At 36.9% G+C, this 14,424-nt stretch overlaps 1 protein-coding gene across 2 annotated transcripts in view; it reads right to left on the bottom strand.

The window, feature by feature from the left end:
* Window positions 1-483: 483 nt before the first annotated feature.
* Window positions 484-14,424, bottom strand: part of EXOC2 (exocyst complex component 2) — a 125,572-nt gene continuing 111,631 nt past the window's right edge. Inside the window, exons 25-29 of one of the 2 annotated variants that reach the window (XM_088063939.1) lie at window positions 11,444-11,499; window positions 8,303-8,425; window positions 5,982-6,043; window positions 4,131-4,190; window positions 484-2,173 (exon numbers count right to left, since the gene is read on the bottom strand). In XM_088063939.1, the coding sequence (XP_087920065.1) occupies window positions 2,080-2,173; window positions 4,131-4,190; window positions 5,982-6,043; window positions 8,303-8,425; window positions 11,444-11,499 (395 nt within the window). In that variant the 3' untranslated portion in view covers window positions 484-2,079. The remainder of the gene's footprint in view (window positions 2,174-4,130; window positions 4,191-5,981; window positions 6,044-8,302; window positions 8,426-11,443; window positions 11,500-14,424) is intronic. The other variant, XM_005526452.3, reaches the window with a different exon arrangement.

Here is a 14,424-nt window from a genome sequence, read left to right as displayed (position 1 = left end):
ACAACACTTCTTAAACCTAATTGTATCTTCTAACAGTTTTTTATTGCAAAGCCCACACTGACCACTTCTTGTTTTTTGTAATCTTCTTTTCAGAGGAACTGTAGCCTGCTGTGTATTGGCTATGAAGCCTCAGCAGTCCCAAGACCCCTTCCACACAAAGGGATTCCAATACCTCCTGTTGCTGCATGATGCTCGCTGACTTCCTTAATCCACAAAGTGGATTTATTCAAATGCAGTGCTCTGACTTGACTGTGAACATTTATTCATATCAGATGGAAGTCAAGGAATATTTTGATGGATTCCACATTATTCTCGTTGCCATCGATGAGATGTTCTGAAGCGTAAGTTACTTCAGAGAAGCACCTACACAAAAGTCTGACTTCAGGTTTTAAAGACAAGCAACAGGCTGCTGTAGTAAAAGATGAGTAAAAGAATGACCTTACAATAAAGAGATGTCTGAATGTATGTGCAGATAGTACAGATAACAGAATAGGTTTTCAATACTTAGAACATGTCTGATACAAATACAGAAATTGCAGACTGGCAAAATTCAAAGAAATCACATTTCTTGGAAAGCAAGGAATTCAAGTAGAGCTTATGACCATATTTCTTAATATTTTATTATTCTGAAGGGAAATCTTTTACACGACTGGATGACTATTTCAGTTAATACCAGCAGTTGAGACTATGACTACCGTAGAACGGACAACACTTAACAAAACAACATTGCTCCAGGTGCTTAATGATAATAGCATACATTTGAAGACTCAACCTTCCATTCAACGTGCTGCTGCTACTTACACAAAACTTTTTAACAAGTAACTACAGGTGCACCAAACTTTCTCCAAAATTACATATTATAGGAATTGCACGCTGCATTTTTAAAGCACATAACTGAGCTGACATTAAGAAATTGTTTGAAAACTATGCACTATTCTTGAAATGATTTACTCAAATGATTGTAATTACAGAAAGAATATATTACTACTGAATTGTTTCATTCCAAGCCATGATATAAGTTATAAAATTAAACCCATTTGTTCCCCCCAAAACAACAGCAACAAAATTGCTCTTCTCTCCTGAATCCCTATTCCCCCCATACAAATCCAATAACTAGTGGTGAAAAGAGGACTGACTAACAAGAGGAAGACAGCAGTAGTAAACCTGTAAGAGCAAGAAAAGACAAGAAGAGTAAGAAGGAAGAAGCAAAACAAATGATATACTGTGCTTCTTCTTACTATATGAGAAGCTATTAACTATTCTACTCTGTAACACTAAAGAATATTTTACTTGGACATTTTTTCTACTAATCTTATAAACTCAGAGGGCTTTTCTGTTACTTGCCAATGAAAGTAGATCTTAATTCAGATGTGAAGGTTACCATCGATACTCAAATAGAAGGGAGAAACATGAGAGGCAACAACATGTTTAATTAAAAATAAGTAAGAAAATAAAAGCCTCCAAGAAATCAGACTTATAAAAGCCTCCAAGAAATCAGACTTACAAACACCAAAACTTTCGATGAGAACAGAAAAAAAGTTACCATTTTTAAATGCAAAAGAAGCAGTGTACTTAATATGATATCTGGACATTTATTTGTCAGCTCTAGGGGGCAATGCCTATTACATACTTTTCGATAGTTTATAGAATTTGTGCCTTCCAGTCACTTCAGTATCACTATACACCTAGAAATTAAGATTGATACACTGAACAACATGAGTAATACTCAAATTTAGGTTGAAAAATTTGCTAAAAATACATTTCAATATATTTTTAACAAGTGAAACTGAGACTGCAGAACTACAATGAATATTTCTTCATGAACAAGTGTATGTAAACAAAATTGACTTAATTCCCCCCACAGAGTGATATACAGTAGACAGAAAACCATTTTATCGAAGTATGTAGGAACTGAAGTCTCACTCAGCAGGACATCCCATAACATTACTGAAAAAGCTGTATCTCAATTTATTTTCCAGTGGAATTATTTTTAGGTTTTTTTAGAGTGTTCAAAGGAATTAAAGCAGTCCAGAAAAAATGTACAATGTTTAAGCATATTTGTCTGCATTGTGTTGTTGTCTATGTCTTCATCATGGCTGATGAAGATGCTTGAAAACAGGTCAGCTGCAAGTGCATGCTGCTTTTGAATTTGTTTAGCAGCTCTTCTAGTAACCTGTAAAGGGAAAACAGTTACAACTTTAGGAGATTCTATAAAGGGAACAGTTACCACAAGTTTTGATTATTCTGTCTGTGACTTCAGGTATACTGTCTGCTTTTCTTATGCAGCTGAATTGCAAATTTCAGTTCTCAGCCTTGCCTTTGGAAGATATTTGTAGATTTCTCTTAAGTATCATGACTGAAAGATAGTATGAGATAGTACAACTGTTCTAGGAGAAACATTAATTGACCCCAATCATGTTGTTTTTTCCCTAATACATAAACTGTGTATGAGTTCATTTGGGGGAATAACAATAGCTAATTTACACCTACCAAACTGTCAAGAAAGTTGTTGGTGCAGTGGACAGTATTTTATTATAATCCACAAACTACAGGTGTAGGAGCAATGGTGTTGATGGGCCTGCTGTAGAAAATATTGACTGTAACAGTGGAGATGCATTAAGTTGTTTTGCAGTCTTGGCTGGTATTTTCTTTTTAATCTAGGGAATAATGTGATCTCTGAACTTTCTGCCCTATTTAAAAAAAAAGCCATATAGGACAGACATGTATCACCCGAACTTTTTGCCATGCTGCATTACTGAATAGCCAGTAACAGAAAAATAAAAAATTACACTGTGTGTTTAAAAAAAAACAAACTAGCCCAAGAATAGCAACTTGAACCAAAAAATCAGTATCTGCTTCTTCAGCGGGTCCCCTGGAAAATGATCATGTCCACATTAATCATTTAGCATTAACGATTAAATTAATCATTTAGCATTAATCAGTACTGATTGTGAATGAACACACATAAGCAGGTCTCAGTCAGAGCACAAATGCGTTATTTTACACAAATACATGTCAATTGCAGCGAGCTGCCTGGAACAATGACAATTGCCATGCAGTGACCTGGGAAACAGAACAAGTTCTGCTCTGTCTGGGACTCAGAACACTGAGGCAGATGTAATAATGATGTAGTTCTTGAGTCTCATTTGTCTCATGAAGCTCAGATACTTGTGACTAAGTGAAGAAAAAATTCTACAGGTGTTTTGGAAAATTTGAGTTAAAAAATCTCTCCTTACTCAAAACTGATTTCTAACTTTAATAAAGCACAAGAGCTAAGTAAGAGGAGGAGGTATCTTGAGACTTGTGGCTAGCAAAGAGTAGGTTTGACTACATAGACAGAAGACATCTGGAAGAAGGCACAGACCACGAACCATCAGCTGCACAAATAGTCTATTTATGTGTCTACGAAATATTCTAAATTCTGACTGTTACGTGCAATCTGATTTGATGCAGGAAAGTACAATGAAACCAATCTCTAGTTCAAACCATCTATATTTACATTACTCTACTCATTACAAATCTGTCCTAGTTTTACTTTACTAAGCTGTGGTTGTAAAATAGGCTACCAAATACCAGGCTGGATGTAGCAAAGCAATCTGTTTGTCAAAGGTTGTTATGGTGGAAAAGGAAGAGCCCAAAATTCCTCCTCCTGATGTTAAGAGCGAGCCATGGACCCTCCTTATTTATTTTTAAAAGGAAACATGCCAGTTTTATGAGTTCCCCATATATCAGCTTGCAAAAACCTGAACTTTGTTCTAGGCCATTTTTTTTATTGCTACCAAATTCAGTAAAACAATACATTGCAACTCAGAGAAACCTTAAGATTAATAAGGAAGGCTAAAATAGACTGATACTACAAGACAAATAAAAAGCTACAGTGAACTGATAAGACTAGGATGGGCAAGCTAGATATGTCACAAAGCCATTGGCTCTTCTTGGTAATTTAACAGGCCATGAACAAGGCAAGGACTGAGCTTATTCTTGACTCTGTCCAAAAAGGCTTCTGCTCTGTAATTCAGACGGGTTAAATACAGTGAAAGTTAACCCTTTTATAACAAAGTTTTCTTACAAGAGTAACAAGCAATGGCTCCAAAGACAATAAAAGAAACAAGAGGGTGCATTGTACTCACTTTCTGTCAGTTCCACTTGAGAGCTGAGGCAAGGCTTCCAAAGCTTGCTTAAAGCTTGATCTGCAAAGAAAACAAAAATACTCATATTCTGCTAGTACAAGACTCAGCATTTACAGTTTCTCTCTATAAATCCTATGTAGAGATGCTATATTTTATCCATTCTTATTTTCAACAAATTGACAAAATACTTACCTGAAACCTGACATCCATGTGCAAACAGAACATAAAACAGTCATGGGGTCAAGCGGGTATGTTGACATTCCCAATGGGATGTACATCATACATCAACACCAAATGTTAAATGAGCAGCTGACTGAAAGCTGTCACATCCTGGACTGTTAAAAAATTAACAGGTAGTGGCCAACCTGCCTTCTGCCTACAACTAAGTGACAGGAAGAACAGATAAAACACTGATTTTGTCTCTCTGTGCTTAGTAGACAGACCACTGCATTCTGCCTTACAGAAGGGTGCCTACAAAGAGTACTACAGTGGCTTTGCATAGAGGTAACATTCATAGAATAATTTAGTTGGAAGGGAATTTAGGTCCAACCCTGATCTCAAAGTAGGGCTGATTTCAAGGTTAGAGGAGGTTTCTCTGGTTGATTATCCAGTCAAGTTTTGACTAACTCCAAAGATGGGGTTTCCACCCTGCTCTGGAACAGAAATGAGGGAACAATGCAGGACCTGCACAGAGAGGTAGAATCTTGCCAGCAAAAGATTAATATGGTGACTTGTGGCAACTACTTCTAAGCCCAGGGATAAAAAAAAACCTTTATGAAGCTCCAGCTTTCAGGGTTCACTGTGCTTTGCCCTATTACAGACAATATAATTTTGATTTTATCCAACCTGAGCACCAGTGCCAAGCAGTTTTTTTTTAGAGGTCTTTGTCACTATCAGACACTCAGAACAGGGAAGTGACTACTCTGAATTGGAATGCAGTGACACCAGCGGACACTATGTGTGACTATGAAGACACAGTAAGACCTGCACAAAACTGTTGGTTAGGTAAGATGACCAAATTGTCACCTGCAGGGACATGTAATGCCAATCTTAAAATAAGTGAAGGTAATTTAAATAATGAACGAATCTGCCCATATCCAATCCCCACTATAATCACCTAGAAATTTCAGTCAATCAACTTTACTCAAAACTGCTGACAGTTACCATAGCCTGTTTTTACATGCCTTGGCTCCATCAACCACTGATGGTACTAATGCTTTTCTTTCTCCCTTTATATTTATGTGAGTGTCCCCCACACTATTTATTTTTGGTCTTGCCTCAGTGAGAAATGATAAATTGGTGAAAGCCTTTTGAAGGCATTGATTCTAGGAGACAGTGTGAAGCTGAATTCCCTTTCTCTGATTAGGTGTGTGGAGAAGGAGCAGGGTATTATATAAGCCTCTGGAGAGCCTTAATTCTACATATCCCTATAAGGGGACCCTACCAGTATCTGGATCTGTAGGCTCTCTGATGCATCTGGCAGGTTATTTGTTTTATGCTTTATGAGACTGCTGTGAAAAACTGGATAAAACTCATCAAGATCTGCTTGTGTCTAGCTTTAGCATAATTATCCTCACCAGCTGTATAGCTGTTAAGAAGTTCTACAATCTGTTTTTGGTGGCAAATATTAGTTTGTGTCTAAAAGTCCAAGTAAAAAACAACAAAAAAAAGTAACTATTTTCTTCCAACTGATGAAATCTTAATAGGCATCTGTTTTTTGTACATTTACATAGTAGATTGCATATTCTATCTGAAGCAAAATTCCTTTATTCTGAATTTACATTTTGTGTTTTTGCATGTTTACCAAGGATTCCATTACACTGCTGAAAGTGACATTACAGCACATCTTACTTGCTTTCAGGTGTTAGGTATATGGCCACGGTATCCCTCAATGCGCAGATTTCAAGTTTTGCCTAAAGACAGAAACACAAATATTGAAACAATGACACAACGTCCTTTCACCAAATGTATACAAGTATCCCAAAGCTTCACCTTCTTGAGAAGCAAATACTATTTCACACTGCCCTTGTAAGAAGCCTTGGCTTTAACAGTTTATTTCCTGTATTCTTTGTTGCCACGCTGCTCTGTCAGGATACTGCTCAAAGGAACAATTTCATACTTCTGATTCAAGTCAAACTGTTTACACAGTCACTGCGTAATAGTCAAAAAACACTGGTTTGTCTCTTGGTAACAGTAATAAATCTTCAATTCTGTTTCACCTTTTCTGTACTGTGATAGAAAGACAGAAGGATGAAACTTTTTTTTTTCTTTTTTAAATGAAATATAGTGAGCTTAACCTCTCACAGCACTGCTTAGCCAGGGAAGAAAGAAACACAAAAGTACAAAAATCTGTCAATACACATTCTATGCTTGGTTCTTCTGTATTTTTTTTTTCCCATCAGTTGAGGAAGTAGAATGATTGTACTTTGTTTCTTTTTTGTCACCTGGTGGGCACAAGAGCTTGGGGATTTTACTTCTGCGCTGTACTGTGTGCCCAGGTATTAATTTTCACTTAGGTAAACTGTGGAGAAGACTGAACTCACAGATTAAACAAACTTCATAGATCATCCTTTGGTATTTGAAAAGCAATCATTATCATTGTAACTTTTATATGAAATAGAAACATTCTGCAAGAGATCATTAAGTAATTTCATTTAAAAATACAAAGTGAACTTCATAAAAATTTACATTCTGTTCTTTTAAGCATAAAGATGAAATTTAATCCAGTTAGACATTACAGTAACTGATCTACATTTAGACATAACCAATGTCATTAACCTTCCAAAACAAAACTTTCAACAATGCAACACAGAAAAGTAATTCCACTTCTAATGAAAGCCTTTGGCTTTAAGGTATCTCCCTCATCCCTCCTCTAGGTAGGAAGACAGCTAAAATTGATGCTTTTTCAGAGCCAGAACTTTCTGGCACAAAATATAACATAGCCACCCCAAATTTTATAAGAAATGCTTTCCTCGACACAGAACATTTTACCTCTTTTTGCATAGTGCTCCAAGCTCAAGAGATGTGGACTTTGAAGTCCTATCCCTGAGATTCTAGAGTCTCTTCTACATTTTAGGAGGTACCAGTATCCCATTCTTGAGGACCACAGCCTAAGTTCACCTGGTAGAAGGGTGAGCCCTGCAAAACTGTAGGTCGTGGGATGTGGGAATACAAAGCGAGGCTTGAATGAGAATTTTTTTGTTCAACCTCACAAGGCTTGCACGACTCTCACACTGCTGGTGTCTGTCAGAGAGGATTTTCCATGTTCAGAGGAACAGAAAATGACCATGAATGACAAACTTACAGTAAGGAGAGAAAAGACTTTCAATTATGGGTTTTGGCAGCAAGTCCCTACAGTGGGTTGTTTAATCAGACAAAAGGGCATAGCTTTGTTGTTATTCATGGATTTGGTTTAAATACAGAGTCAATCCTACTTGGCTGTGATCTTCCTATACTAATTCTCTGTCCAATGCCATTACTAGCAGCAATTTGAAAATAAGGCTTACAACTGGATAATTATTTTCCCATCATAATGCAAGAATGCTGTCACGTACAATGCAAACAGGGAGTTTGCTCTTTTTCTGTTACAGCCATAGCAATCTGACTCAGAGGGATTTTTTAAAAAAAGGTGTTTTTCTTAGCATCCTTTAAAGCTTACCCAACAGCAAGTACAACTACCAATCCAGCTGTAAATAAAGACAACAAAGCTATTCTGCCCAAGTTACAACAACATGGTATTGTAGAGAGAGTATAACAAACGACTAGTCCTGAAATGTCTTATAAGATCTTACTGCATCTTGTTTTAGGGATTTTTAAATCTCAAAATATTACTACATTGTTTTTTTCTTTTAAAGTGATTTTTTTATGTCAGGCCAAAGAAAGTATTCGACAACATTTCAAAGAGATACCGTTCCGATGCTTTTTATCTCATAAGATACAGGTAGCCTTTTAATGCTGTCTAATACAAAGATAACCCAAAAATATAATCAAACCCAAGAATCAGTATCCCGAAGAGTATTCATCCATAAATCTGAAATAGGTTGTAAACTAATCCGTTTTATCTCCTTGCTTTCACTGCTACAATAAATCAAAAAAATACCCAGATTATATCTCTGTCTGTTATTCTCAGTTTTCTAGATTCAGATGTTTGACAGTATGAAGTATTCAGGTACCTGCAAAGCTCCATTTTTGCTGAAGGATGAAACACACTGCATCAGTCGACTCAGTTCTTCAGAGACTGCTTCTACAACCCTTGACATTACCCGAGGAACTAAGTCTTTGGAAATGGTAAACACCTAGGTTTTATGAAAGAAGAACCATAAGCACAACACCTGCATTAATAGAAATATTTTCAATACTAACATTTCAATAAGAAACATAAACCTCTTTGACCGAAAGGGCTCCTTCATTTTTACCAATATACAAAAAATTCAAAAGAAACTAGAATATGAAGGATATCTTTTGATGCTTGCCCTGCACTTGGACCAATCCCCTCTGTTAATAGCAAATTTGGCTATGTGATTTGTGATAACCTTGCTATACCAAAAGGCAGCTAAACTTCAAAATATGTGCTTTTGGCTGATGGATGCAGGTAGTCATGAGGCTGTAGATAGACCGCTGTCTTGTAGATAGCACCTTTAATTCAGAGTTGTGTGTCTGACTGACACAGTTACACATTCAGCCGCTTTTTACCCATGTATTTTGCTATTTCTTTTAGACTCCTTTATATTTGACCAGTGTTGAATGGCTAGTGTCATTATACTCTATGGCAGAGATAAACATTTAACAGCCTGTGTGAGTATGAGGGTGTCAATGGATTTTCATTTAGACTCTGCTTCTGCTGCCATTTATTAGTTCCCTGGCAAAAAGAATTAACCCTTACTGGTTTTCCCATGCGTCAAGACCATCTTTTTAACCACTTGTTTGTATAACTTGTAAAAAGTGGCATATTCAGAATAGTAACAGCAATACAAAATTATTAAATCTATGCTTGAAGCAAGGTATGAGGAGACCAATCTTCCTTAAAGGGAGCTTTACAGAAGTGAGAAATTGTTGGGGATTTAAAAAAAAGAAAGTATGATTTTTTTTTATAGAGAATTTGGGAAAATGCAGGCCAAGAGGTTGGAACATAGGAGGAAGTGAGATTATAGGTTAGACAGACCAAACTTGTGTCAAAGCTTAAAGGTGATGATAAAGCTGCATTAAACTGCACAGGGCTGGGAGAGAAGATGACACAAGAAGCCGGAGTGGTGTTGCATGTGAGCTGAAGTATGTGACTGGAGTGGTACAAGAAGGAAAATGAAATGTATAAAATTTTGAAACACTTCCCCAATTTCAGCTTTGAAATAATCTAAAGAATTAAGTAGTAGATTGTTTTGCTGGAATACCTTTGCTTTTACGCAAAGTTTAGATCCCATGTCTGACATGGAAATTTAGTAACTCACAGAAGATATTAATACATACATGTAAGAATAAGCAAGGGGAAAAAAACACAAAGAAAGAAAGATTTCTACAGAGTTTTCAGTGATTTCAATAAAGAGCTGTGTAGCAGGCATCCCATAAAGGCTGACCATTCCAAAAGGCAGGTCTGCACCACCTGCCAAGTACACTGATCCCATAAATGTCAGCTACCAGCTGTTACCAGTGCTGGAAAGGGGTCATCTTACTCAGCACCAAACATTGCTGACCAATTCAACACAAACATACCAGGAACATGCCCAAGGATCTACTGAGAAGAGAATATTTCTGCCTGCAATAAGCACTCTTGAAGTTAGTTTACAGAATCCTGGAAAAATAATTCTCAGCACAGGTGAATCATCACAAATTTGCAATAAGGAGCCCTTATTTTGATTTCAGCTAAATTTGAATTTGAAGGTAGAGAAACAATTTTCCTTCCATTTCAGTCTATCCTTGCTATTCATCTACATGTTAATTTTTGCTGTTTCAAACTACAGAAACTTGCTGTCTTGCTAACTAAACTTAAACCTGACCCAGCTTAAGAGAATTTCACCAGTGGAAATGGGAGTTTTGGCTTGATACATGTTTCCATATTTCTGTAATATTTTACATCTAGAAATTTATGAGGCAATGCTACTTAGTCCAGAATCAGTATTGGTCTGAATGAAGAGAGCACAGCAGTGCACCTTTCTGCTGCAGCATTTTAACAAGTATGCATGCTTACAAGCCTAGCTCAATAAGCCACAAATGCCTTTGAATTTTTTAAAGCACAACTTCTAATTTACATTTTAATCAATTTCCACTACACTGAAAAACAATATTAAAAATTGTTGTCACGTTGGTATATGTTTTTAGTGTTTCTTATTCCCTCATTTGGAAGCATTTGGTAAAATCACAACGCTTGTGTGAAAGTTCTTCTGCTATAATTTAACACTGAAATAGTATCAAAAATACTGCAAATAAAATTTGAAGTTCCTGAAAATATTTTAGTTTATATGAATCCTTGTAATTTAAAAAGGAGTAAGATAAGTAAAAGCCTCAAATGAATCTCATTATAGTTTAATTACAGGGAAAAGAGTAGCCATACTTGTGGTATTTTGGAAGGTAAGAGTAGTATTACTGCTACTGCTTCTACCAAGAGCAACAGTAATCTGTTAACACTCTTGATGATGAGAAGGAGTGATTATGTAAAATGCAGGCTTTAACTTAAAGAACCATAGAAAATTCCTGCAAATAATCCCAAAAGGCTAAATAACTGCAGCCCCTCTGATCTTATGATGTTATAAGCAATGTTTTAACTTGTACTCCCTAGCCTAGGTAGCCATTACCTACTTAGGTATTTCAAGCAGTATTTGTGCTGTGCAAAGACTATAAAACTTGATTTAGCTTTTCTATTTCCATTGTATGTAGAAGACTAGCATATATTGGCTTTTCACTCTGAGTGGCATGTGTTGAACACTTCTTTCAAGGTGAAACAGAAGTTAATTCACAGATGTTGTGGAAAATAAAGATAATCAGAGAAAGAGAGCATCATAACTAGCTATATATCTATACATTATCTGCATGGAAAGGGAGAATTTAACTTTAGAATTTGGCTTTCCTCTTTATCAGATAATGGAGACAAAAAGGTGTAATGGGGTGTTAGAGAGGATAAACAGGAACTAATAATTTCCTTCTACCCATAAAAAAAGTTATCAGTTGCGTAACAGGTTGGCTAAACCTACTCTAAAACACACCTATAATGAAGACACTTCGATAAAAGGGTGAAAAACCCTGGTGAAAGCCAGGATTTACCAGGAAAAGTACACTGAAATCATATGAATATAAGCATGATACAATCTGAAGCTTCTCCTCACCTCTGCATGCACAGCAATGATATTCACTAATGCTTCTTTCAAGTAGTTTCTGACACCTGAAACAAAAGAAACAAAATAATTACTTTCATTTTGTTGTCTCAACAACACCATAATATTCTGCTGTTCAATACAGTACTTTTTATTTTCATTTTTTACTACTGCTTTTGCAATCAGAGGCAGAAAGAGAAAGTTCCATAGCCACACCACCAGTCTATTTCCTTTTTCAAATCAAATGGAGAAAGGCACATTTCCTTACAGCAGAAGGTTAAAAAAAGCCAGTAGGTTCCTGTTTCAGTATTCTTCTCTAGCAACATAACTTCACCAATTCTGCAATTTAATAAAAAACTAGCATTATTAAAAAATACATTCTGGATGTTTTGCTAGAATACACACACCATGGCACAGAACATACACCACAGTTTGATAAGTTCTAAAGAACAAAGACGAGGTTTTGTTTGTATAACAGTCTTCAAGATCTTACTACTTTATCAGCTTCTCTATCTGTGAATTATTATAGATAGGAATAGCAAGGTCTCTTGTTTAACTGAAAGTGGTTCAGAATATATTACTCATGGCAGTTTATAGGAGATGTCATGCCTTAGTAGAAATTTCCTTTTGGGGAAGGTGGAGAAGTCAAATAAGCATTTTCTTGCCAAGCTTATGAAATGCTTGTCAATTTACACTAACAAGTGAATTCTAAGCAGAAGAACATCCAGCAATGTGTGCTTGAGTTAGTACAAGCTCTTAGTACTCTCTGCTGCTGTAATTCTGTAACTTTTCCAGCCTGTACTCCAGCTGTCTAAGATTTAAATAAGGCAAAAATCTAAAATTGCCTCACTTATTTTTATGGCCACCTCACTTTGTAGGCAAAGAAAAATTAGAAAGCATTCAACTTATTATGTATAAATGCTGGAAGTACAAACTAAGTAATGAGAGAGGGTTAGTGATCCACATGACCTCAACTTCTGATTTTGATTAGTCTACCATTAATTAGAGAAAGTGCAATGACCCCATCCCTCCCTTCAATAAATTCAATTGACAGTAAAATACAAGAATCATCGACAAAGACTGGTGAGACCACACAGCTCAGAGATCACAGTGTGATTAAGGCTAATGCTATAAAAATTACAAAGTGAACTTTTAATCAGTTCATCTTACTTGCTCCACCTTTCCTCAGATAACACTGATGCAGAAACTTAGTCCTGCTACAAAAAAGGGGTTACCAGAGATCATAAAAATGAGCTGTTCTGTGAGAAGAGTAGCATCTCTCTACTGCCACCTCAGTCATGCTCATATCTTTAACCATTGATCACACAACTTGCCTCAAGATCTAAAAAGGTGACACTTTTTCTTTGTTAGACAATTATGGATAAAAATTTTATAAAAGCAGGACACAAGGATGACAGGACTGTCAGGAGCAAACATTTAGGATGTCCAGTGGGATGCAGCCTGGAAGTTAGAAAAACACAAGCCTTTCTCCACATATTCCAAAACATCTCTAGTGCCTTTTCTCTTTACCTTTATTCTTCCTCTTAAAAATCTCAGTAGTTTTTTTCCATTTAAATTAACCCAAAGAGAAGTCAAACAGTATTGTATACCAGGTTGCAAACTTAAAATTTCTTTCATCTTAGCAAAGAAGTGAGGGAAGAATAAAGCAACACTAGAAATTTTATGAAACTGACTTTCTTTCTCCTGCCCCGTAACCTTGCAAAACAAAGCAAGAATGTTACACACCAGTACTTGAACCACACCAAAAGATCACAGGTATATGTGGAAATGTAACACCCCCTTCCTTTTCCTCTTCTACTGTTTCCCTTATTTTACTTCATTCTGACCCTGTTTATGTCCTCTGCACACTTTGTATCACACCCCAGAAGCAAATACAACTTGACCAGACACTGATCACATCAAGAGGTACAGCGTGAATTTGGGAGCTGGTCTGCAGTTAAACCTCAGGGTGCAAAGCGTTGCTTTTGGTCTGCAAACCTATATGGTATTCAGCTTTTGTCTGCCTACCAGCCTCATCTTGCGACAGCAGGATCTTTCATGTGGGAACTGTGATTTTACTTTTGCACAAATGCTGCACAAGATTCAGACTTTGACAGCCTCCCTTCTCTAGGGATACCTGAGCACTGCCATGGCACGTTCCTCAGTCAATCAAAATTTCATTTGTAACCTAAACAGCATTTCTTTGGCCCAACCGAGTGTTCCCTAATGATGTATCTCACTCAAACCCTGCTACTGCTGGGGAGCCGTAAGGAAAGCACAGAGAGGGGGCTGCCATAGCGGGCACGTGTGTCTTCTGCAGAGGTGGCCAGCAGGCTGAGCTGGGAAGAAGTGTTATCAAGGAGGTGAGTGAAAAGCTACATTGGATAGAGACTGAAGTGGGGTGTGTAAAAGGTGATGTGGTTCCAAGGAAGAATCCTCATTTCCCACCTATCCCACCTAAACCCCCGAGGCAGCATGTCTCTTCTCATGCATTCATGCAACTTGGCTCAGGGTAGGAGCTGCTAATTCTGTCTGCTGCTGTAAGCACCCAAATTAAACAGCTTTTGACTGTGCCAGTAAAAGTTGCCTATCTCTATATCTGCAGAAACTCTCCATCATAACGTATGTCATGAAGAGTTAGTTCCCAAGTTGCCATCACTGTTATAACTAAGTTGCTAAGTACTACGTACTGTTAATTTCTAAAAGCATGAAATACTAATATCAGCAACATTAATGGCAGGTGTTGAACACCACTGTCTGATGGTTCTCAGCTAAGGTGAAACACTTATTTGTGTTTCACTCAGAATGAATTCAGTAAATGGAATGGAGATGGAAGCTGTGGTAAAAATTAAGTGAGAGTAGCTCAGTATCACATATTGTTAGCCTATCCCAGTAGTGTGATAAAATTATTAACTTAAACCTCAGTGAAAGGGCATAAGCAGACATATTTTATCTTCCATCCTTGTACCACACACAAGGACAAATGAGTGAGC

The sequence above is a fragment of the Pseudopodoces humilis genome, chromosome 1 (genome assembly GCF_049639895.1).
Source record: "Pseudopodoces humilis isolate 2021_Gansu_Grassland_sample_001 chromosome 1, ASM4963989v1, whole genome shotgun sequence".
NCBI classification, from domain to species: domain Eukaryota; kingdom Metazoa; phylum Chordata; class Aves; order Passeriformes; family Paridae; genus Pseudopodoces; species Pseudopodoces humilis.
This window is presented reverse-complemented; position numbering and strand designations above follow the sequence as displayed.